This window comes from Triturus cristatus, chromosome 7 (genome assembly GCF_964204655.1).
Source record: "Triturus cristatus chromosome 7, aTriCri1.1, whole genome shotgun sequence".
NCBI lineage: Eukaryota > Metazoa > Chordata > Amphibia > Caudata > Salamandridae > Triturus > Triturus cristatus.
In genome coordinates this window covers 910,573,740-910,597,332 of record NC_140590.1, presented here as the reverse complement: position 1 = coordinate 910,597,332, position 23,593 = coordinate 910,573,740, and the positions used below count along the sequence as shown (strand labels likewise).

The following is a 23,593-nucleotide window of genomic DNA, read 5'->3' as shown; positions in this document are numbered from 1 at the left end:
GTAAAAGTAAGCAAAGCTATTTCTTGGAAAATTATCCGTACAAGCACACAAGCAAAACGTTTGGCAAGTGTTAACTTTCTAGAAATTATGTCAAGTCTAAACATGAGCATGTAAAATGGTGGTATTCCTGCCCAGCCCTAAATGTGAACACATAGCACAATAGACTGCAGTTTTTCCAGAGCACGGCAGCCTCCAGTTACAAATAAGCAGGATCCTTGTAAGTTATAGATCTAGGTTTATTTATCTTAGTTACAGGTAACAGATAATGCCCCACCAGGAGCACCCTCCTTGCTGTTCTGCACATCCACTTCCACTGACTATATCCAAACATAAACATTCTCAATATTCTAATGATCTCACACACTGGCTGAGCAGCAGGCAACAGAACTTCAATTAAGATCAATGGGGAGGATGCATTATACTAAATAGCTGAATTCTTCTGAGCCTACCTCCAAGAGCGCATGTGTACCCTCACTTTCGTGATCTCCACTTGCTTCCAATTAGGAAGTTTAAAGCGCTGGTACTAGTCCACAAAGTGCTCCATCACATGTACCTGTGTGATGGAGCCACTACCTACGGGCAAGAATCAGCTTTTACATCCACACTAGGAACTTGCGATCAGCCAACACCCTTCAGGCCAGGATCCCCAATATCCTCTCTGCAAGTGCTAGGGGATGGGTCTTCTCTTATTTGGGTGTGTCCACACGGAATACGCTCCCTCTTGAGTTACTCTCAGTGGACTCTACTTTCCTGTTCAAAAGAAGACTGAAAACATGGCTTTTCACTCAAGAGTAAGTGGTCTTGGTAAATCCTGCAAAGCTGCATTGCTACTCCAAGGAGTGACGGGACACTCCTTGGAGTAGCAACGCGCTATACAAATTTCATTTCATTCATTCATTCAGAAGTCTTAGGCGGGTCAAAATTTTGGAAGACAGAATATTCAACATGCAGCTAAAATGTACCTTTATTCAATTAAAAAATGTTGCAGAGCAAATGTGACCCGATAAAAGATGAAACAAGTCTTCTGTGTTTAACTCACCGAAATCTCTAATAGGAAGTGCCATGAAAACTGTATGGTTACATCAACAGAACGCCGGAACACCACAACAGTGATAGGGTGCTGTGAAAATTCCCAATAAATGTTCTCAAATGATAATTTGAGGAACATTTTGTCACATCTACATAATTCAATACTTTCTTGTTGAATTACCTGAGCATGAGATGGAGGCAGTCCTCTTCTTATATATACCCCAAAAAGGGCATCTTTCCCCATAGAAATGTTGAACTTTAAGAACTGCGGCTGAATGATGTGGATTTGAGAGCGCCAAAACACCCCTGCTGGAACTTCTTGGGTCACTCTGCGTCCAATTTCGATTTCCCCACTGTCTATGCTGCTGTTTCTAACAGCCCACGGACCTGTACAAAAGAGAAGGACAACATTTTTTTCATTGAAAAGTTTTCTTGTTGTTAAAGTTTTCTGCCAGATATTTATGCATTCAAGGTTCAATGAGTGTTAATATTATTCCTATAGCAGTGCTTAAAACGTAAAGGTTTTAAATTAAAAACTATAAATGTGTTCCCTTGAGCTTTGGGCTTCTTGGCAAATGGCTGTTTTTGGTCATTCTTTACTGATCAAATACAACAAGAACAGAGACTCAGCTAAGTAAATGTTCTTGTGCTCTTTCAGCCATCAAGAATGTGATCGGGATATAAAATTTGTCAGCCAGGATGGATGAACGGGGACATAGTAATGTGGTGCTGCATTACATTTTGTTCAGGGTTTTTATTTGTCCTCCTTCACAGTTTCACAGCTTAGCAGCTCCAATATATCCTCCTCTGTTAAAAGTCAGATAAAAATCCAGAATGTGAAGAAGAGTAAACTTTTAATTAATTTTGAACTACTGAACGTGACTGGGCTCACATTCCAAAATGCCACTCTAGAAGGTGTGGAAAATGAATGGAGTGATCTACTCACTGCTTGTTATTTTCCCCAGATACTATTGATGTGACAGCAGACATACATTGTGAACAGATTTTACGAATTAGAACATGTAATGACCCCATTTTTGTCATGGTCCCCCAATTGTTGCACATCTAGATTTGCTAGCTTTAGAAATCTGTTCATTTTATGTTTGCTAAACAGTATTAAAGTGCTTGTGCTTTGCCTCTAAAACCTGTGCTGTACAATTAAACACCCTACTTTGCCTATTTAGTTTGTTTGCCTTCAAGTCGATTGTAGATGGTACAACAATAGCATGGCAAGTTAGATTGCATATATATATATGTGTGTGTGTGTGTGTGTATATATATATATATATATATATATATATATATATACACACACACACTCATACGTTGCCCTTAACATTAACATGTGCCCTGTAAGCCCACAGGGCAGGGGGCTAATATATAAAAATAGGGCACACTACATATTGGGTTTAGAGAAATAAAACCCAAAAACTATTTTACTATGTGGCCCAGGCTAGAGATTTTACTTCTAGGTGGTATTAAAATATTTATTTCGCACCTCTGCTTAGGAAAGAGCTAGATAAATACTTCAAAGTCATATCCTATCTTGCTTAGCTCTTAAAATATAACTTAATGGTGAAATTAGAATTTGAGAACTTTAGCAGAATGCAGCATTGTCAAAATCTACTTTAGGCTACCTGAAATTATTTAAACTCAGTCCGACCACTCAACACTCACAGTCTTGGTTGCAAGAGTTAATGGCTCTATCTCAAAGACCAATGGATTGGACTTAGGCTCAATAAATGCCAATGGGTGTTAACTGATGATCACTACGTTACTGAGAGTGGATAGGAACAGTTGGCAAAATAAATGACAGCTTTACTGCTACCTCTTTTGACTTCGGAATGCCAGGAAGGGAGTGTTCTAATCATCCCCAGGACCCTCCTAGGCAGTCCAGCCTGAACCACAGTAGGAAGGAAACCAGTTGTGACCATGTGGGGTATTGGAGTGGCCAAGAAGCTGAAGACGGGCCTGACTGGTGGCATCTGGGACCTGCCATATTGAAATAGGAGTTCTGGGTAATTTTACAGTACGGAAAATAGGAAGTGCTGCAAAAGAAGGTATGGGGACAGTGAGATCATTGTTAGGATTGGGTAGTAATCACACACAAGATACATCTGGCACCAACTCATCAGAACATTCCTCTATCAGAAGAGAAAGGCCTTGCTGGTAGAAGAATCCTGACTTTTGGCTCCTGCTGAAAGAAGTACTTACACAATGACTCAAGCACCCCCGAATCCTGCTGGCATCCAGAGACAGGAACTGCTCTTCGAGGCTCAAATGGTTGCCCCCTGTTAACCTGCTTCAGGGACACAAAGATCAGAAGGACTGCTGACTCCAAGAGGGTCCAGCTTATTAAAGGGGACCAGACCCTGAAGAAGACATGGCCGGAGTCCTGTTGCCCAGAAGCCTGCCCTGAGGAGCTAGGGGCTTCAGGACTGACAAAAAGAAGCTTTTTGCAGGACTTGCACACTAAGTATGAAGATCAAACATTTGCCTGGGACAACCCACTTGGTGTATTTGACCTCTGCTCCATGGTGTTCTGCCTGAAATTGCACCAAGGTCCCTGTCATCACAATCTGTTGTCTTTCCATAGGGCATGACTTTTTAGAGGCGAGTTTTACCTTAAAACTTTAAAAATGCATATTTCCAGTTCTTTTCATTTAACCTAAATTGATGTTCTTAGGGTATTACATATTTCTATGTGTTTCCTAATTGGGTTGTAAATGAAATTGTGTTGTGATTTCTACTTTAGAGTTGTTTGTACTAAATGAACTTAGCATGCATTTCTCTGGGGGTTACCTGATTATTGTGCAAACGCTATCAGAGGTTGAGCAGATATTCTCTCATAACCCCTCCCAAAAGAATAATCCCATTTCAGTCAGAATACATGAAGTGCTGGACATCTTATTAATGACTAACATTTTTAAAAATGAAGGTACAGTCAATATCTACACAGAGCCCATCTATAGATGCGTGTTCATCAGATCGACCAATTTATCATGGATTTGTTCTTATTTTGACTTCATACTATTATTCAGCGAAAAGTTTGTTTTTAGATATTCCTCTTGAAGAAATATTGTAAAAAGCTACAAATTGTCTTCTACAATATATGTAGCCTGAAAGCTTTTTGAAGTTTCTTTGCTAGTTGGTGATTTCTATTTGTACTTCTGATTCTTGAACAGATGGTCAACACGATTAAACTTTACAGAAATGTGCATTTGTACAATTTTTCTTATTTTCCTTTTTATTTAATTATTGTGGTATGCATGTCCCATTTCTTACTGCAACAGTAGGAGTGCTTCATGTAAAAACAGGTTACATAGAACTAGCCACTAACAAAGAAAGCAACAATCTGGGGCTGAGAGGCATCTAGTTACAAGTGAAACGGTAAGTAACAACAGCACCACTAAAGCTTTGGTTTCAGGTGGGATCTGAATAGGTGAGTTTTTAGAGCTTTGCAAAAAGAAGTTTGAATTATGACTGACTTCTTTTGAGAGGCTGTTCTAAGTTTTTGTAGCTTTGCAGGAAAGATGATTTTGTTAGCTTTTGTCATGGGGATTTCAAAAAGCAGCATTGATTTGTATATGGGGTTCCCCGGTCAACTTGTGGTGTTGAGTTTGTATTTTAGATAGGCGGGCAGGCTGAGGTTAATTATCTTGTGCGTAAGGTTTGCTATTGTGGACAATTCTGGCCTTAAGGGGCACCCAATGGAGGTCTTCTAAACTGGACATAATGATGCCTGATGTTTTTACTTCAAATGAGCAGGCTTACAGCAGAGTATAAGAAGGCTCTGAGAGGTGCCACAGAGGCTTTGGTTACCCCAACTGGCATCGCTTTGCCCCTGTCAAGGCGAAGCAGAATCAAAGATTTCACCACTGTTCTTCAATCTGTCTGAGAAATTGTGGGCTTTATATTCCAGTGGAGATGTATTTGGAAAGATTCAATGTAGGCTAACTTATATATGTGGGCTGCATAGGTAATTCCTGGCCCACAGCTAAACCAAGTGATCTTCCTGAAGCAATTAATGTGAGGGAGGTGCCTTGGTGGGAGAGAATATGGAGCTAGGGTTGTATTGGTGGTTGGGGTTCTCTTGAGTATGGGAGCATGAACTCTATTTTTAGAGAAAATAATAATGCAGCCTGTTAGTTTTATCAAGAGGGGCTTTGGTAACTGTCCTTCATAACTTAATGGGTTGGAAATTTTCAAGCAGAGTTGGGTATCATCTCTGACAATAACCCTCAGTGATTCCATGTATAAATGGAAAATTAGTATAATGTAGAATCCCATGGCACTAATGCGCTTATGGAATATAAATCATTTCATTTTAATTAAATTTGATCTTAAATATAAAATGAAGCTGAACCATTTCAGGACTTGAGAATTGTTTCATGGTTTGCAGTATCAAATGCTGAATGTCTATCTCTACTAAGAGACTAGAGATGCCTTCATCCAAGGTACTGAGTACATTGCAAAGTATTGCGAGGATAGAGGCATCTGTTCTGCATTTTGGATGAAATGCAGACAAATAAGCTGTGACGCAGATAGGTGTTTTAGGAGTTGCATTGCAACAGCTATTCCGATTATTTTCCCCAGAAATTCAATACTAGTCTGAAATTTTGGAAGTCCAGTTGGTTAAGATTGGGTTTCTTCAGAATAATTAAAATCCCACTTGACTTAGTAATGATGGAAATATGTCTTCTTTTAATGATGTGTCCACAGTTTTGAGTATTAAAGAGGTGATAACTTTTGCATAAGCTTTTATTAGGCGCGGTGGTATGGGGTCATTAACAAAGGCTAAGGATTTTAATTCAGAGATGATTTTGACAAGAGACCGTGGGCCATATTATCAAGAACGGCGATAATATTATCGCTGCTTTAGCGGCAGGAAACTGCCGCTAAAGCGGCGATAGGGGGCTTGATAATATGCCCTAGAGAATTCCAAATGAAGCCCAGGTTTGATGTGCTTGACACCAGAAACTGGGCTTCTATTGGAATTCTCAAGGGCATATTATCAAGCTCCTTTTCGCCGCATTAGCAGCAGTTTCCGTCCGCTAAAGCGGTGATAATTTTAACGCCGTTCTTGATAATATGGCCACGAGTTTGTTGAACGGTGACTATTTGGTGATGTATCTAAGTGGTATTTTTGAGTTGGTGTCAAGTTGGGTTTGTTTTTTATTTAGCGCCTTCTGTATATTAGAGATTTTCTGGTCAAAGACGTTGAAATTCTGGTAGTGATGGCTGACAATGAAGGAATATTGGTATCTTGGGTTAGAGTGCTACAATCTCTGATGGTTTGGAAGTGTGCTGTGGGTTGGTTAGTTGCATTGTTTAATTAATCTTTAAAAAGGGAGAGATTTTGTCCGGAGTATCAGGTCCTTGTGATTTCTTCTTTGTAGTTCTAAAGCAATGCAGAAATTCAGGAATATTTTTGCTTTCTCCATGTTTATTTCTATTTCACTCTTTTACTGATATTGAACTCAATTATGTACCAAACATTTAAGCTCTTTCTTTCATAGATTTTACTGTAGGTTTTCGTGACTAGGTAAACATTTTCCCTGATGGAGAAATACCATTTCAGACACTATTGTAGGCTGCAATGAAGAAGGGGTTTAGCGACCTTTTCTACCTGATTAATGCTCTTATTCCACCTATTTTTGGAGTAAATCTCTGTTGACAGGTGAGGTGAAAACACATTGGTAAAGTAGGTAAACACTGATAAATGTGTATGTTTCTGACCCTGCTGATAATCTACTTTATACGGAAAATCCACCATACAGGTGAAGTTTTCATGGTAGTAAGTTCCAACTGCTAGTTATGTGAATGCACATCCTGAATTCATGAATCAAAATGTGCTGTTTATGCCCACAGATGGCTGTTTCAAAGACCTCAGCTGAATATAGTCCCACAAAAACATTATGAACTAGGCCTGTGAATCTGACTTTGGTGGGTATTAGTAGAGATGTGGTTAAGTGGCCAGGCTGCATCTGCTTTAAGTTATTGAAAGCTTCAATGTATACGTGGGAATTCACAAACTGACAATTCTTCAGAACACGTTTATTTGGGGCTTAATTCCAGCAATGATTCTTTAAAAAACTTTGCCCAGGAAGAAAACTTGCCTTTATCGGGTTTTAATTTGCAGCACTTGTAACACTTTCGTATTGCCTTCTTCCCTTTCTCCCTTCTTTCTTCTCTTCTTCATTCTTTCAGTCTTTCTTTCTTTGCTTTTTTCTTGCTTTCTTTCATTCCTGTTTACTTTCTTTTGATTCTCTAATTTCTTCTTTCTTATCTCTTTCATACGTTTCTTTCATCTTTCCTTTTTCTTGTCATTTTTTCTTTCCTTGATTCTTGCTTTACTTTTCCTGTCATTCCTTCCTCCCCTTCTTCCTTTCATTCCTTCATTCTTTCATTCTTTCATTTCTTCTTTCCTTCTTCCTTGCTTTCTTTCACTCTCACCTTCTTTCTTTCCATCCTTCTTCCTTCCTTTCCCTCTTGCCTTCTTTTTTCCTTCTTTCTTACTTTAATTACATTATTCCTTCTTTACCGCATTTAATCCTTCTTCCTTGCTTTGATTCCTTCTTTCTTCCTTTCATTCTTACATTCTTGCTTTCCTCCTTTCGGTCCTTTTTCCCTTTCTTCCCTTTTGCTCTTGCCCTTCTTTTTTTTCTTCTTCCTTGCTTTCTCTCTCTCTTTCTTTCTTTTTCTTTCTATTGCTCTTTCCTTGGCTCATTTCTTTATTCCTTCTTTCTTGCTTTAATTCCTCTGTTCCTCCTTTTTTGCCTTCTTTCTCTCCTGTCTTCTTTCTTTCTTTCTTTCTTTCCTTCCTTCTTCTTTTCTCTCTTGCCTTCTTTCTTTCTTTCCTTGTTTCTGACTAGCTTCCTATCCTTATTGTTTGCTTGCCTTCTTTAATTCCTTCCTTGTTAACTTCTTTATTTCCTTTTTTTGTGCATTCTTTTTCCTTCTTTCTTGCCTTACTTCTTTCCTTCATTCTTTCTTGCCTTCTTTCATTCTTGCCTTCTTTCATTCTTGCCTTAATTATTTATTGCCTTCTTTCTTGCTTTTTCTTTCCTTCTTGCCTTCTTTTTTCTTTCTTGCACTTTTCTTCCTTCTTTCCTTCTTTCCTTCCATCTCTCCTTCCTTTCATTCTTCCTGCTTTCTTTCGCCAAGGAAGGAGAATGGCAGACAATGGCACAGTGATTGGCATTTTTGGTCTGCGCTACCCAATACCTTTTGATTTTACTAAAAATATATGTATTACATAGTTACTAATAGGTGTTTTGAGCCACACTTCATCCATTTGGCTGTGGTTGTGTCATTCACATTTTTCTCCAACCCACTCTAGCATGCATCAAGGAGCAATGTGTCACCCCACTTCAGCCATTGGTGGACTTTCTTATGGGTTATGGGATGCTGCCCTTTCACAAAGAGCCCATCCACACACAATGTAGTTCCCTACAGACCCAAGTAGTACTCTTGTAATGCATACTTTTGTGAGACTAATTGCCTTTAGTAAAAAAAGAAAATTAATTGACAAACTTCAGGCAGCTTCACAAACAAAGTTTTGACAAAGCCATTCCAAATCAAGAATTTCCAAAAGGCTGGCCGACAACACCAGTTTTATTGGCTTTAGCAATGCTACTTTCATTATTTAAAAGCTACCAATGCTTTAGGAAGGAAACATAACAGATGTGCTAGTGTAGTGTCACCTTCTCATCAAAATAACATTAAAGACATGTATGTCTGTCAGATCACTCTGAGCACACAAAATAATCTGCAGAATTATCCAACATTTACTGAAATTGGGTAGCTACCCAAAATAACATTTCTAAAATGATACAATATTTTGCATCTCTGGCTATAATTGCTTCAACGTTTATGAAATGACTGCACCTAACCGATTACATTCTTGTAATTAAACATTGTTGACTGCATCCCTTTTCACCATGGTTCTGCTTTTGCTTTTATTAGCACCAGTTAGTCCAGTCAATTTTAAGAATCAATAGATCTCCTTAACGGCAGAATCACTTTAGCTGCATTGTGTAAGGGGCATTACAATTTGTTGGCAGAAATGGCCAGATTTCAATTTGCCAGTGGTAAAAAGTGTTAGTTTATCCTAATTTGTCAGCGTCAATAATGCTGTGGTTGATGTTGGGACCGCATTCCCCTATCATATTTTTTTTTAATTGTTTCCAGCGGCATTTCGAAATGTATTATTTTGCACAACAAATTCAAATAGCTCTGACTACTTTCATCTTGAGAAGTTCGAATACGACTGACACAAATCTGCACACTTGATTTTATTTGCACAGAGCATGAGCCTGACCCTTAAAAGCCAAGCGGATTCATAAACCGCACAGTGGCATCATCTTTTGTGTAGGATGCATGTGGGTAGGAAAAAATTACAAAAAAACACAAACTACATCAATCTTGTCAGAATTGTTGATGGCTCTTTTTAGCCAAAAATTGCTAGAGAGGTTATGTGTCTTTAACACAAAATGATCTTAAATAGACCTTTGACGCAGTCAACCAATGGTAGGAAGTGGATCTACCTATATCTAACCACGTCACAATGCGCGGCATTATTGTCCTTTAGTATGCTGTGCATGCCTGGGTCTTCCCCGCATTAAATGCTCGCAGTTTAATAGGTGGTCAGGGCTGGCTGATAATTGAGGATAAATGGGTGTCGGGATGGACTGAAAGGGCATTGTACAATGAGTGCTGGCTGGGGCTCCCGAATGCGCAATGGCATGCTCAGGCAGAGATGGCAAGGTTGCAGAGGGCAGTATGAATAATGCAGTGACAGCGCTCACTCAGGGGATGGATTATGGAGACTAGGCTGGCACTGCGACCACAATCGATGACACCAGCCCATGTAAGTATCAGGTTTCTAATTAATAGAATTACTGTACTATACTGCTCCTTTCAGCGGGTCTCTTTTTTTATGGCATCAGGCAGGATTATTTAAAATGACAGGCACCACAATGGCAGGCAAGCTGGCAGAATAATGCAGGATGATTGATATCTCAGAAGGTGTGTTCAGTGCATTTTCTCTGAATCGGGCTGCTAGGGAACTCCCTCCTTGGCTAATTGCAAGCACTAGTCTGTATTTTATAGGCACCACATGCTCTGTTAGAGGTAATTTAAGATATCACTAGTGTCATGTTAATGGGAGGTAATTTTGTTATTAATGGAGGGATGACATCTCAGCAGCATATAGAGCAAACAGTAGTGGGGCGGCAAGCGTTACAATGTGTAACTTAAACATAATACCTGTATTGTTAAATCACACATTCACTTCCAATAGGATCTCGAGGTGCTACTGAAATCTGATGTCTATTGTTACCCGACTCAATGGCACATAGATATTTGATTGACCTCTGAAGGATGAAATGCTTAGTTGACCAGGTCCCTAATGACTACGTGGGTTAACACTCATACCTGCAGAGAATGCTCGAGTCCACCGAGCCACTAAAGCAGACTGGTAACAATGGCAGCGACAAACGTTTCGCAACATGATGGACAGTGTAGGAAGAAAGTGGGAATTCAAACCTTTTTCAGGATAGAAGAGGGGGAGTCTGGTAGGAGAATGTGAAAATGAAAAGATGGATTTAAGGTGAAGCTATAAGTTGGCAGCGATCCAGAGCGGTTGTCTTAAATTTGATCTGTTGTTCAGATTATACAACAAAGGATTGCCTCAGACCATGGGAGCAGCAACAGTTGAAGGACATTTTTGCGAATAAAGGTGGGGCTTTTAATGGCAGCCTAATGTGATGAGGGTCCTAAAAGCTTCAGTGTGATTTCATGGAAAATATTTCAGAAAGGGAGGTTAACTGTTTTATCTGGGATATTAATTAACTAGTGGGTAAACCCACATATATGACAAGAAATTGTGTTCCTGTAAAATGCCCACTCAACCAAAAATAGTCCTGCTCCCAGACTGCACTCGTACTTCACCCTGTATTACTGCGGACACTCATGCCAGGTCCTATTGGTGACCAGTGACAGACATAGATCTGTGCATGCTCCTGTTGTGTGTTTCCTGCAGTAAAGGGCAGTCACATCAGAGACATCATTTGAGCGCATGTATTAAGAATTGGTGCCTCACACAGTTTATTTTCATCACTGGTGAGATCGACCTTGGGCCCAAATCCAATTTCCAGACATTGCCCAAATATTTTGTAAGCATGCCCAAGCTTTACAAACCTGAATTTCACGGATTGCAATTTTTATTTTATTTAAGCTATCACTAAAGCTGAAATAATGTTGATGGTATTTCCTAAAATTTGGTGGTATTTTTACTAGGCCTGGGTTAAAATTCCGTTCCGCTCGCGAAAATTGCGATAATTTGACATTTTCGTGTTCCGCGGAGAGCGTGAAAATGTCAAAATTTCCACAATCCGCATCTTATCGGAATTTTTTTTCTTGCTCGCGCTGTAAAAAAAGACATTCTCGCGTGCGCGTGATTGCCTTACCTGAATCCCCGCGTTCGCTGACAAGTTTTTCCGATCCGGTCGTGTTCTCCATGAGATGTTGGATTATTGGTAGCCATTTGCGCTGTCTCGCGACAGTTCGCGCCTGCATTAACGTCATTTGTCACGCGATCACGTCATTCGTCGCGCGATCACGTCTTTCTTCTCGCGATCATGCACCGCAAGAGTATGAGATGATTGAGATCTCGCGCCCGTGAGCAACCACATGGGTAAGTTGGCGAGCCGTGATCACGCAGAAAATACCACGAACGGGCGGGAAAAAAACTTCTGCGTCTTCGCGATATTTCCGCGTGTTTGCGGAGATTTTTAACATTTTCGCGAAAGTGAATTTCACAAATTCCGCCCACCCCTAATTTTTACAGTAGTAAATAATAGTAGAAGTATTGGAGTTCCTGCCACAGATTCTGCTTTGCCGCTTGTAGTAACCCAATCCAGAGACACATTTACTAAGAGGGTGGTTTCCACTGAGGTCTAACAGTGTTTTACTCTTTGATCACAGGGATAACCACTGCCATTAATTTACTTCATCTGCCAGCTTCTTTCAACACTGGCGTCTTGAAGCACTTGAGTTGTATATCACAGGGGGGTGGGGGGGGGGGGGTACCCTTCCATTTTATTTATTTATCGAGAGTGCAGTTTGCATTGTGGATTAATTGTAATGCTGACTCCTCCACTATGCAGCAACAAAAAGAAGAAGTAAACAACTGCTGGACGAGAACAAAGTCTTCCAGTTAGGATGAGCCTAAGTCATGTGTGGTGCTGTACTTTTCACTAAAAGTGAGACAGCACTTACCTGAAGGATACATCCGGTGGTTTAGTTCAACAAATAAGATTGAAGAGAATGTCACCCACGAGAAATAGTGACTGTTCAGCAACAATAGCAATATTTTAAACATTGGTATTAATACAAAATACTGTTAAATGGGCACGCGCATCCAGAAAGGATGGGACTCTGCTCTTACTTGTTTTTTCAAGGGGCCTGAAGAATCAGTGAAGGAACTCTTGTTTAATTGAAAAGAAACTTGACCCTTGACATCTCTCTCCAGAGGTTTTCGTAAGAATGAAAATTCTTAAAACATAATGCGATCCTGTTCTTGATTAGAAAGTAGTCCCTATATACTTTCAGAAGGTATTCCGAAATGTTTATTCTGCTGTCGCAAAGGAAGCATAGTTGCTCCTGAAAGAGAAGGGCATACCAAAACGAACAAAGAACAATTACTTACAAAGAGGAATTTGTGTTTTTCTTTCATGGGACGAACACCAGAAGACAGATGACTGCGGTTTTGAAAATACAGTCATTAAAATACAGTAAGAGTAACTTTAATGTTAACAATACTTTTCTTAAAGAAAAGATCCGTGAACAAATCTCAAATTCTAACAGAACTCCAATTTGGAGCATCTCACACAATCTTTGAAAGGAGAAAAAAGCCAATCTAAACTGCATACATCTTAGTAAATAGCCTTACTTGTGCCTGCCAGACTACCTATTAAACTTGCAACACACTTCTCTCTCTCAAACTCATGGTGGAACAATGGGATCTCTTTTTAGGACTACTATTGGGGAAAAAAACCTTTACTTAGATTCAACGTAGTTTATCGACACCGAGTTCTTGATGCAGTTCAAACACATGCATCACTGTTGCAGAGTACACTGTTAACAAGCAGTATACTGATGATACATTATAGATCAAGTGTCCATGTAAATGGTATGTAGCCTCGAAGTTCTGAAATTCCAACGTTAGGCACTATGTGTATTTAGAGGCCAAAAACACCTGGATACCGAAACCCGGTAAAAATGCGACAGTCCTCTGCCCCCTTTTCCAAAAGCAGTGATCATTCGTTTTATCAATAGGCATGATTAGTAGATCTGATGCTATTTTGCAGGTCATGTTAAAGTACTTCTTTCAGCTATCACAGAATCAATTGAACTATTCATTTCTCCTGAAAGACCTGTCTCATAAATGGCAAATAACATTGCTTCTTGGTTTTTTATTTCCTTCTCATGTGGTATCTTGTTTGTCTCTCCATTAAAGCATTAACTTTCAAATTAAAATGGGAGAGGGGAGAGATATCTATCTAGTGGCTGAATTGCACAAGTTGAAACCAGAGAACCTGGGATCAGTCTCAGCTGCCTCACTTCTCCAATATGTGTGATCCTAGGCAATTCTTTTAGTTAACTTTGTCTCTGTAGGAAATTGGGTTACTAGATGAGGTGGGTGAAACCTTACTCAAGAAGTAATCACAATTCTTGTCAGGCTGAAATAGAAGCAAACCCAAAATGTACCTCTTTGTAACCCTGAGGTAGCTTGACACAAAAGCAGTCAGGCTTAACTGAGAGGCAATGTCTAAAGTATTCATGCAGCACTTTAAGCAATAAAAATGTGAAAACATTCGAAAAATCCCACACCAATTTAAAAAAAAAAACTTGAGTAAATTGTCGTACTTTTTTTTAGATTAATACAATAACAGTCCAATCAGTAGAACTGGAGATATGTAATTTTATATATTACGTGAAAATACTTCACAAACCTCCAACTGTGGTTATATGGTTTAGCCAACCTGTGACAAAGTCACAAGTTCAGGCCGACCACAATGGAGCATGGGCCAAAAACAGAGGACAAGTCAGGCTAACTGAACAAATTATCTTAAATCCTGGGTGTGAAGCGTTGCATGGTCCCACATTGAGTATATGTTGAACAGCTGTGGTTCTGAGGAAGTTGCAGGGCTGTGATGCGGAGTCCAGCATCATTGTCGAGGATGCCCTCAACGAGGGGCTTGTTGTGTAAAGTCCTGCATCGAGGATGTTTCACGCAGCAGTGGTTCCGAGGAAGCTGCAGGGCTGTGATGCGAAGTCCTGGGCCATCGTCGAGGAAGCCACCAATGAGGGGGCTTGCGATGCGAGGTCCAGTGTCAGAGATGTGTCATGGAGCGGCGGTTCCAATGCAGCTGTGAGTAGCTGCATCGCACTGCATCATTTCTGCTCACAAGACCACTGCTGAGCTGGCAGAGTACCTTCAGGCCGACTCCCAATGGTCCATGACTGCGGTGGCACCACTTGGGGGATAGGGCTTACAGACACCAGAGGGCAGGAGCTGAGTTGAAGGTGCTTGGAGCCTTTTCTGTCCCTGAGGCTCTGATCAGGATGCCAGCCAACTATCCCTTGGAGTCACTCGTGGTCTTAGGTGCAAAATGTAGGTCGAGTCCTCTTGACTCAGGCAGGAGGGCAGCAGGGCAACAGAGGAGTGGTACTTCTTGCAGAGCAGCACAGCAGACCTTCCGAGTCTTCCACAGGTCCAGAGTTGTGTCTGATGGTCCAATATTTATACTTGATAACTTATAAGTAAATTAAATGTGCCAACTAGGGGCAAGCCGATTTTACCACATTAAAGGAGAGAGCGCCAGGGCTTTAGCACTGGTTAGCAGTGGTAAAATGTGCAGAGCCCTAAAGGGCAACATAAACTTGTTCAGAAAACCGGAGGGTAAAGGCTAAATGTTTGGGGATGATCCTGCAGAAAGAGCAAAGCCTAACAGCCTCCTTTTGTTTCATTATCACACATGAGAGCACTTTGAGTACATGAGTTCAGATGTGCTGTACAAAACCTTTTCTTGTGTTTGATTTAACCAACAATAAGGTTGTTCCATGTATAATAACAACCGAGGCAACCCAGAGCATGCCCATGACACATGACTTGGCTCTTGGTTCAGTAATGTAACTGTCATCAGAGATGGGAGGAGAGAATAAATCTTCCTAACTTTGTGTTTGATACCTTTAATTTCCAATAAATGCCACTCATTGCAGTCATATGATCCAATAGAGAAATATATATTTTTAAATGTTGAAGAGTTTTATCATATTTTGACATATTTGTCGCACAATGTCTTTGAAAATGAAGGTGTTCCTATAGATATGTGGTGCAGAACACCTTCTCTGTTTCTTTTCCTTTCCTTCACCTAATATGTAAATAAATACTTGTCCATTTGACAGAGCTCTGAATTTTAGAGCTCAGACAAGTAAACTAGAGCCAAGTGCTGCTGTTCACCAGGGATCTGGGTGTGAAGGTCGGGAGGCACGCTATCGGCCCGGTCTGTACTTTGAGTATTGTAGGTATTGTAGATCTGTTTTCAGTCTTCCTGAAGTAGTGTCAAATACGCCCATGGCGACTGAACATTCACACATCATTGCTTACTTTTCTCCATGTACCTCATCAATAGCAATAGGCTTGATTCCAACTTTCAAATCTTTTCCCTCTTCTCACAGTCTGATCTCTCTGTCAACCATTTGCAGAGTTATTTCTTCATTGAAGCCTTACATAATATCCTTTCTATGGTTCTCCCTAGCACTGATTTCATACCATGACCTTTAGTCAAATGTTTTCTTCTAAATGTTAGACACTCAATACATTTTTATGGTACTTTTGCTTTATGTACCTATTTTAAGTTGTCTTTAATGGATGTGTTCTTGTACAATCACATTATGTGCATTACACTAATTGGTTTGTTTCTTTCCTAGATTTAGGTCTCTACCAATCTCTGAGTTCTCCTCAGACGCCTTGAAATAGATTAGGTCTCCATGCAACTATGCCTTTTTTCATGCATCCAGAAAACAGTCTTTCGGGTATCAAACGCCTGCATAGTCAACTGTGGGCTAGTAGATGTTTCTTCTCCCTCCCTTTGTTGGGAACTGGCTAGCAGGTAGATAGGTGTACCTATCTTACATGTGATGCTGGCTTCAGTTTCCTTCTTCCTGGCCCTGACGTTTTGCAGTACTGCTCCATATCTACCTTTCATATTTTGCCTAAAATGTAATATACCCATTATATACCTCTCACAAATGTATAAAACTAACCATGCCACCCACAACGGTGAAGCATGACTCTTTTGTCTCATACTTTATGGGTTCCGGAGTAGCGTGCTACTCGTCAAAAAGAAAAGCGCTTCAACACCCTGTCAGGGGTAACACGCGCTATATAAATGCAAACCCAATTCCCTCTGCTATCCTTCTAAATCCAAATAACTGACTAACCTATCCACCACTCACATTACTTTCATATTTCACTATACTAATTCAACACTAATCTTTCTTGGGTTCCGGAGTAGCGTGCTACTCACCGAAAAAGCACTTCAACGCCTCGTCAGGGGTAGTAAGCGCTATATAAATGCAATTACAATACAATTACAATACATTACATGATGGTGACTTCATCCCACGCTTTTTTTCTGAATCTTCAAGGAAGCCTATTCGACAGATGTCCATTTAAGCATTATAAGATCCCTTCCAAGGTATTGTGTGATCATTGTTTTTGGTAATAAAGTGGGGGTGATCTACCTCCAGCCAACTCTTATCCAAGGGACATTATTGTTTGGTTACTGCTCCTGTAACATCTTCAACTGAGAATACTTGGTTAATTTTAAAATATATTCCATTAATTGGGCCACTGGCCTGGCTTCCTAGCCCTCCAGGCAATCGGTGACAATAGGCTGTCAATAACCGCAGTGAACAAAGAGTGATTCAATAATAATGCATCCACGAAATGTGATGGGTGAGAATGCGTGATGTACCATGCTTCCGTGCTACTGCTGCCAATATTAGAGATTAAAGACATGGACAGAGCTAGCAATTGACTAACGTGCCCAGTATCAATACAGCAAAGAGACTACTGTGTGCCTCTATTCTCCTGCCTCCTGTCCCATTGCGTGTCCAGAACATCTTTATACCCCACTTGTCCTGTAACAACTGGAAGTTCAAGCAAGGGATAATTGACGGCTATAGGACCAGCAATATATATTTTCATGTATCTTTTAGAAAACAGATTGTGCAAACAAGGGCCCACTGGTATTTTGTTATATGCAGCTGTTTTGCTTATTTCATGTGTGGTCCTTCTCTCACCTGGTTCATCCAGTTCCAAATTAGGTGTTTGAGATTCAAAAACACAGTAAGTAATCATAAATGTCCCCTAAAAAGATCCTCTTTGTTTGTGTAAACTCTTCCTTCTTTCTTTCTAATGTGGAACATGTGCCCTACTGTATTTTTTTTTGTCTAGGACAAGTGTTCTGAGAAAAGCAGCAGAATAAACAGGACTGACCGAGACAATCTTTGTAAATGCATGTAATGTATGCATATTCTATTCCTGGCATGCACACCTCTACTTTAAACCTGACAATGTTGGTTGCCACTCTACATAATCGTCAGGAAGCATGTATTGTTTCTTGTTAAACTTTGAACCCTGTTTACACCCCTGCTCTTTCAGTGTACTGCCTATTTCTGTCCACTGTACATCTCTTTTATTCCTTCTGTTTCCGATTCTTCCTTGACCCAGCTCACCATCTTGTCAGTACCAGCGCGGCCGGCTCAGGTCATCGCGGTGGTGCGGCGGGGGTAAGCCAACGGATGACGGAATAGGTATTATTATTTCATTTAATTGTACCTATCCTGTGGTCCATCGACTTTCCCCCTGCCGTGCCCTGACCTGCCCCACCGACTTACCTGAGACGGCCACCACTGGTCAGTACAGAAATCCACATTCCTCTTTCATCATCATGGCTACTTCAATGCCCCTCTAAATGAACATGGTCTATGAATCAAGTTATTTTTGTGGTACAGCTCATACTGAGATACACCCCCTAGGACTTGGTGTACAACAACACTTTTTAATCAGTGGTCAAGAGGGGTTGGCGTGGTGTCAGTACATGTGCCCATCCCACCAAAACCTTTTGCAGCTTAGTTACTCATTTAAATGCAGAAGATGTACACTGGATTGAATCTTTCTTAATAACCTCAGACCGAGAATAGCATGTTCAAACACACAGAAACAAAACAACTTTTGTTGTTCAAGGAGTTTCATATAGCACCACTGACTACTTCAGGGCGCTTGATGTTGCAAGATAAAAATCTTAGGTTAAGATCAGCCCATCGTCATTGGGGATACACATAAATTAATAAAGCTTAACTTGGACCAAAAATCGACTGTAATCCCAAACAAATTAGCCCATTTTATGTCTGCGTGTGTTATAAACATCATTCTTAAATATGTAGAACCAGTCACTGCTTATGGAGGCATCTGTTGCGCCTCTTGCTTGCCAATGTCTTCCACATAACAATGAAATTGCTGGCCAGTATAGCAGAGGACCACAGCCAGGGCAAGTCGCGTACATGCGCTGTGAGTCATCTAACAACTGCGCCCCCGCTCTGCTGCTTCTATTTTCCCCTGAGTAGCAGCTCGGAAAGTAGATTTAATTACAAATAATAATAAAAGAAAAGCCACCCACTGAGCACCCAGTTCTGAAAGTTTCGGCTGAATTGAATCCCAACCAATTTCCTTCCCAGAGTGCACTTCTGTTCCTTGAGCTCAGCTGTTTGGACTAGTAAACAATCGCTTCCAGCTTGCAAATTAGTAACATGGAGCCCCGAGTGAAGATTTAATAGCTGTTCTATTGAAGTGGCTTTTCACCATATTGACAATGAGTGGTCTAAGGTCAGTACATGACCAGCTCCAGCAGGAAACTGAATGCACTTGTATTGAGGAATACCACTATTATTCAAGCACGTGCTTCATACACCACTTACTGGACCTCATGAGACACTCTAAGGCAGGTGGAAGGTGTGTCACGAAGGAATCAATGAATATGAGATTTGATTTTAACACTTGCAAATGTCCATGGACCCTCACGGCACTAACTGGATCCCTGATGCTGTGTGTTTCAGCAGATAAAGGTTGGACCCTGTGTCTCAGTGACCCAAAAAGGCAACTGCTGAGGACTAAATGGCACGTCATCAACATGTAATTCATGCAGTCTGGAGAGGATGCGTTTTTCAATCGAAAGTAGATATATTGCACAATGCAACAAATTATCAGTGCATTTCGCCACAGAGCATGAATGTGCACCCACAAGGCCCAAGTAGACATTTATGGCGCCAGGAAACACAATACAGAACCACATTTTACATGTCCATAGGTGAAGGTTATCCACTTCCTGCTATACTCAAATATGCAACAACGGCTCATTCTAACTCAGCGGCACTCTAAACGAGTACTGATGCGCTAACTACCACTGGCAGAGGAGTGGTTGTCCATGGATTCCATTTGGGTGGCAAGCGACCACAAGCCTCTACACAACAGATCTAGGACAGCGTTGCTGCATGAGAACCCTGAGTTCCACACAAGGACAGATGAGATCAGCCATGGATGGCCTTTCTAGGTCAATGCTACCCCCACCCAGCCACTTTCTGTAATCCAGGAAAGATCTGCAAAACCAATAGAAGCAGCTAAGGGAGCCAAACTGCCAATGCCAATGGGGCATGTCACTGATGCCAACAGGACAGCATTGTTGGAGCAATGCAGTTATGTGCTTCAGCACAGCTGCCATGTGCCACGTAACGGAACCTTTAAAAGGTGAAAAGCAGTATTAGAGAACTGCTATAAGATGAATCTTGTACTTACAAGATATCAATTTATGTTTGATAATTTTTGAGAGTGGAAAATGCAAGCTCAAGTCTGTGAGCACTGAGCACCAATTGCTGTACAGAGCTCTGCTGTTAACTGGGAAGAGAATTTTATTATAACATTAATGCAACAGAGTGATATATCATGGTATGTCATGTTGTTTCTGAACAGCATACTACCTTATCTTGGTGTCCACGCGGGGTGGGATAGGAAGCAGCTTGTAAAGAAATAAGCAACTGCTTTGAAAAAATATCCTTGAAATTCAAGCATTGAAATTGACCAATGATGAGGGGTGAGGCATTTAGCTCAACCAGTCTCAGAGCCTTATTTGGGGTTTGTTGGATGGCATATTTTGTCACAAACGTGGCACATGTCCTGTCTGGCGTACTGCAAAGCATTAGTACCTATGGCACTTGGAATGCATCTAGCGAGATATCCACCAGGCTTTGACAGAGTATCCCTTCTGCCAAACTCTAAATAGGACCCTTGGAGTCTATACCACAGAATGCATTTAGGGGTGTAAGGTGTGTGTGATATATCTGCCTGCACTTGGGGCGGGGCAGAAGAGAATAACATTTGCAGCAAGTGACAACTATGAACATGAGCACACAAAGATGCTCTGGATTAAAAGTATTCCTATTAGAGTGAATTATGTGGGTGTTTTTCACCACGGGATATGAGTGACATCAAAGACAACTTGATCTTTGCTCTTGTTGTCTACTTGGTGTCTTTCAGAACCACTCGGTGAAAAACGTCCTCGTCATACACTGTTACCCATCTATAATTTTGTATGTTAATTTACCAACCCATCCACCGTCTATCAGTGGAACGAAGAAGGCAGGGCAGAATATTGCCAGTACTGCCACGGCTTGTCTGAGTGGGTTCTTCCATTGTTGCCAGAAGCTAAGAATCTAAAGGAAGAGATGTGTCCTAATGGCTAGAGCAGCGGCCTTCAGAACGAGGGAACCAGATTCGAACCCCAGACTCTGCTCATTCGGGGATTCTGGGCGAATCACTAAATCCCACACCTGAAACTATGTGTATTGTTTGCCTCTCATGTAAAGTAATCTAATGCCCTTGTACCAAATTTGTGCTATATGAAACTGCAAAAAGACCTAGTAACAAAGAAGATCTTCCGTTGAACTTTGTGATACCAAATCCATATGTGACGCAATCCTTGCAAATCTGAATCACCCCATACAGGTTCTGTTCTGGTCTGCTCGATCACTTGCCATTATATCCCGCTTGCTTTAAATTCTGAGACCCATGACATTTAATATGGTTTGATTGACTTTCAATTGATTGGTCAGGTGGTGCTGGCAGAAATCAGGGAGCTGTAATTTTTCAGGTAGATTCTATATGATATGAGCAGCAGTATATTGGGACAACATCTGTGCTCTGATGACCTGACTGCGGCCTCTCAGCCCTCTGCCCAGGACGACCCCAGTCATTCCAAGTGCTGTCCTCAGACACTGGCCCGAGCCTCAGGCTGTGTCTGCTAATCTGGATTGCATGAGTTTGATAAGCGGCAGCAATACTATGGAGCGGAGAAATCCTTATTGCATTAATGTCTTGATACCACTTGAGATAGTACACTGATGTGCAATAATAACGTGACTGAATAAAAATATGCACTGTCCTACCAAAGGACCACATAGGTGTGTAATATTTGAGAATGTACAGGGCAGGAATTCAGGGGCCTCTCGTCATGTATGAAAGAAGAGCAGTCAGACTGGAGAATCGTGGGGTGTTTTCCCGAAGATTGCCAAAAATCAATGCAGGGTCGTGGAACAACCAGCGTGCACCTGTCATAACTCAGGACGAAGTGCATGATGGGACATGTGAAACTATCAGGGTCATGTGAGACGTTGGGGTATCTGTCCAGCGCCCTATTGAGCTGTTTCTGACAGCGTGTTTAAGTCAGACTGCGCGTGTGCCACCCAACCGTGCTTTTGGGTTGGGTAGAACTTGTTGCCTGGAGATGGACAGAGTGGTTGATGTTCCAAGATGGTTCACATAGCCACTTGAATGTGGCCCACAGTGATCCAGAGCGTGCAGGTGTGCAGGTCACCTTCTGCAGGGGGCGTGGGGGCCCAGTCTCATCACAGGGCACCTGTTTCACAAGTAGGGGTACAGCTGGCATTTAAGGTCTGGGTGTGCTCAGTACATTTAGCAGGCTCCGGCGTTGGAAATGACTAGGTATCGAATGCAAAACTGCAAACTGTTTTGCTTTGCCACTTTAGAAAGGCATCATACCGTGCTTCACATAACGACGAGGTACAAAGCGCTTGCGGGAGCTGGGAAATGCGTTGCACTGTCTATTTCGAACATCAGTTAGAGATCACTAGATTGAAAATGGACTTTGATTCTCGCTCCCGTTCACATAGAAAATCTCACTGCAAGGACAAGGTAAAGCAAAATAAAAAAAAACTGCAAGTGTTTACATGTTCAAGTTGTGCCTCCCTTTATTCCAGTTGACAGGTCGAAGGCACCGTGGGGGAAAGACCCCACCTTTCCCGCAATCACGTTCTCTTTTGTTCTTTTCTTACAGGATGAAGCGATACCATTGTTTGGCTTTACTTCCTGGAATGTTACAGCATACCACTCATACATAAATGATTTTGTTACGGTCGTGTTCGAAGCTTTTGTCAACTCCGTAACCGCATTGTATGCACAGGTGTGCCATTTGATCGGTCCCTCTTTGGAACCAATGGGAAATTAGCTGAACATTTAAGAGGTGCAGCTGTGTGTCTGTGCTAGGCTGCCTGCCACGCAGACCAGCCGCGCGCCCGGCTAAGGGCCTGGCCAGCAAACCAGTGGCAGGTGACAACCGGAAACGCCGCTCTTGGGGCACGAGGACTGGTGTTTATTTATTCTCATTGATCTCAATGGATCGTATCCATCTGGCCTAGTTGTATGTCCTTTTTTCCTGCAGCTCACAGATAGTTTTAAGTTGAAAAATCGCACCATTCATTCCATCCCGGTACAAACGACAAAAAATGACACTACTAGCCAACACCCTCCACCAGTTCACCGGCCGTTGGGTTATTTATCAAGTGCAGGCCTTACCTCATGAAGCAGGGGAGCCCTGGCAGAGCAGAGGGAGGGGGACACTGTTTCACCACTTTAAACGAGGAGGGGCCCAAAGTTGCTAATAATCGCTTTTATCATATCTTGGTAGTGGCATTAAATCTCATCATGTAAAAGGTCATGGCAAAAACGTATCCTACTTTGAGAATGTTTTCAATTTGCAAATCTGCAGAGTGGGTCTAGACGTTTAAGGCGCCACCTGAATCCCAGAGGTGTGATATTTCTTGTAGTGTGATACCGGTCAGGTCATGTGCAATACATATTTTCCACTTTCTTATTTTTAACACTTTGGAAATCTATTTGAACTAATGCATATGTATGTTTTGTGAAGTGAACAGCTGTCAATCTCTACAAGGCGATGATTGCTACTGAAGCTGGAGGGAATGGTTTAGTTGTTGGTGCTTTTCTTCACTGGGAGTGGATATACACTTGAAGGTGGCGTTTCTTGCTCAGTTGGTGGTTTCTCAAACAAGTAATTTGGCTCGTTATCAAACAAAGAAACACACTTATTAGCATGTTTTCACATCAACTAGTTTTTAAACT

At 41.3% G+C, this 23,593-nt stretch overlaps 1 protein-coding gene across 6 annotated transcripts in view; it reads right to left on the bottom strand.

The window, feature by feature from the left end:
- The window catches only part of TENM2 (teneurin transmembrane protein 2), a 2,740,530-nt gene that overhangs the window by 451,158 nt on the left and 2,265,779 nt on the right, over positions 1–23,593 (bottom strand). For all 6 annotated transcript variants that reach the window (XM_085617838.1, XM_085617837.1, XM_085617839.1 and 3 more), the window contains one exon: positions 1,211–1,416. In XM_085617838.1, the coding sequence (XP_085473964.1) occupies positions 1,211–1,416 (206 nt within the window). The remainder of the gene's footprint in view (positions 1–1,210; positions 1,417–23,593) is intronic.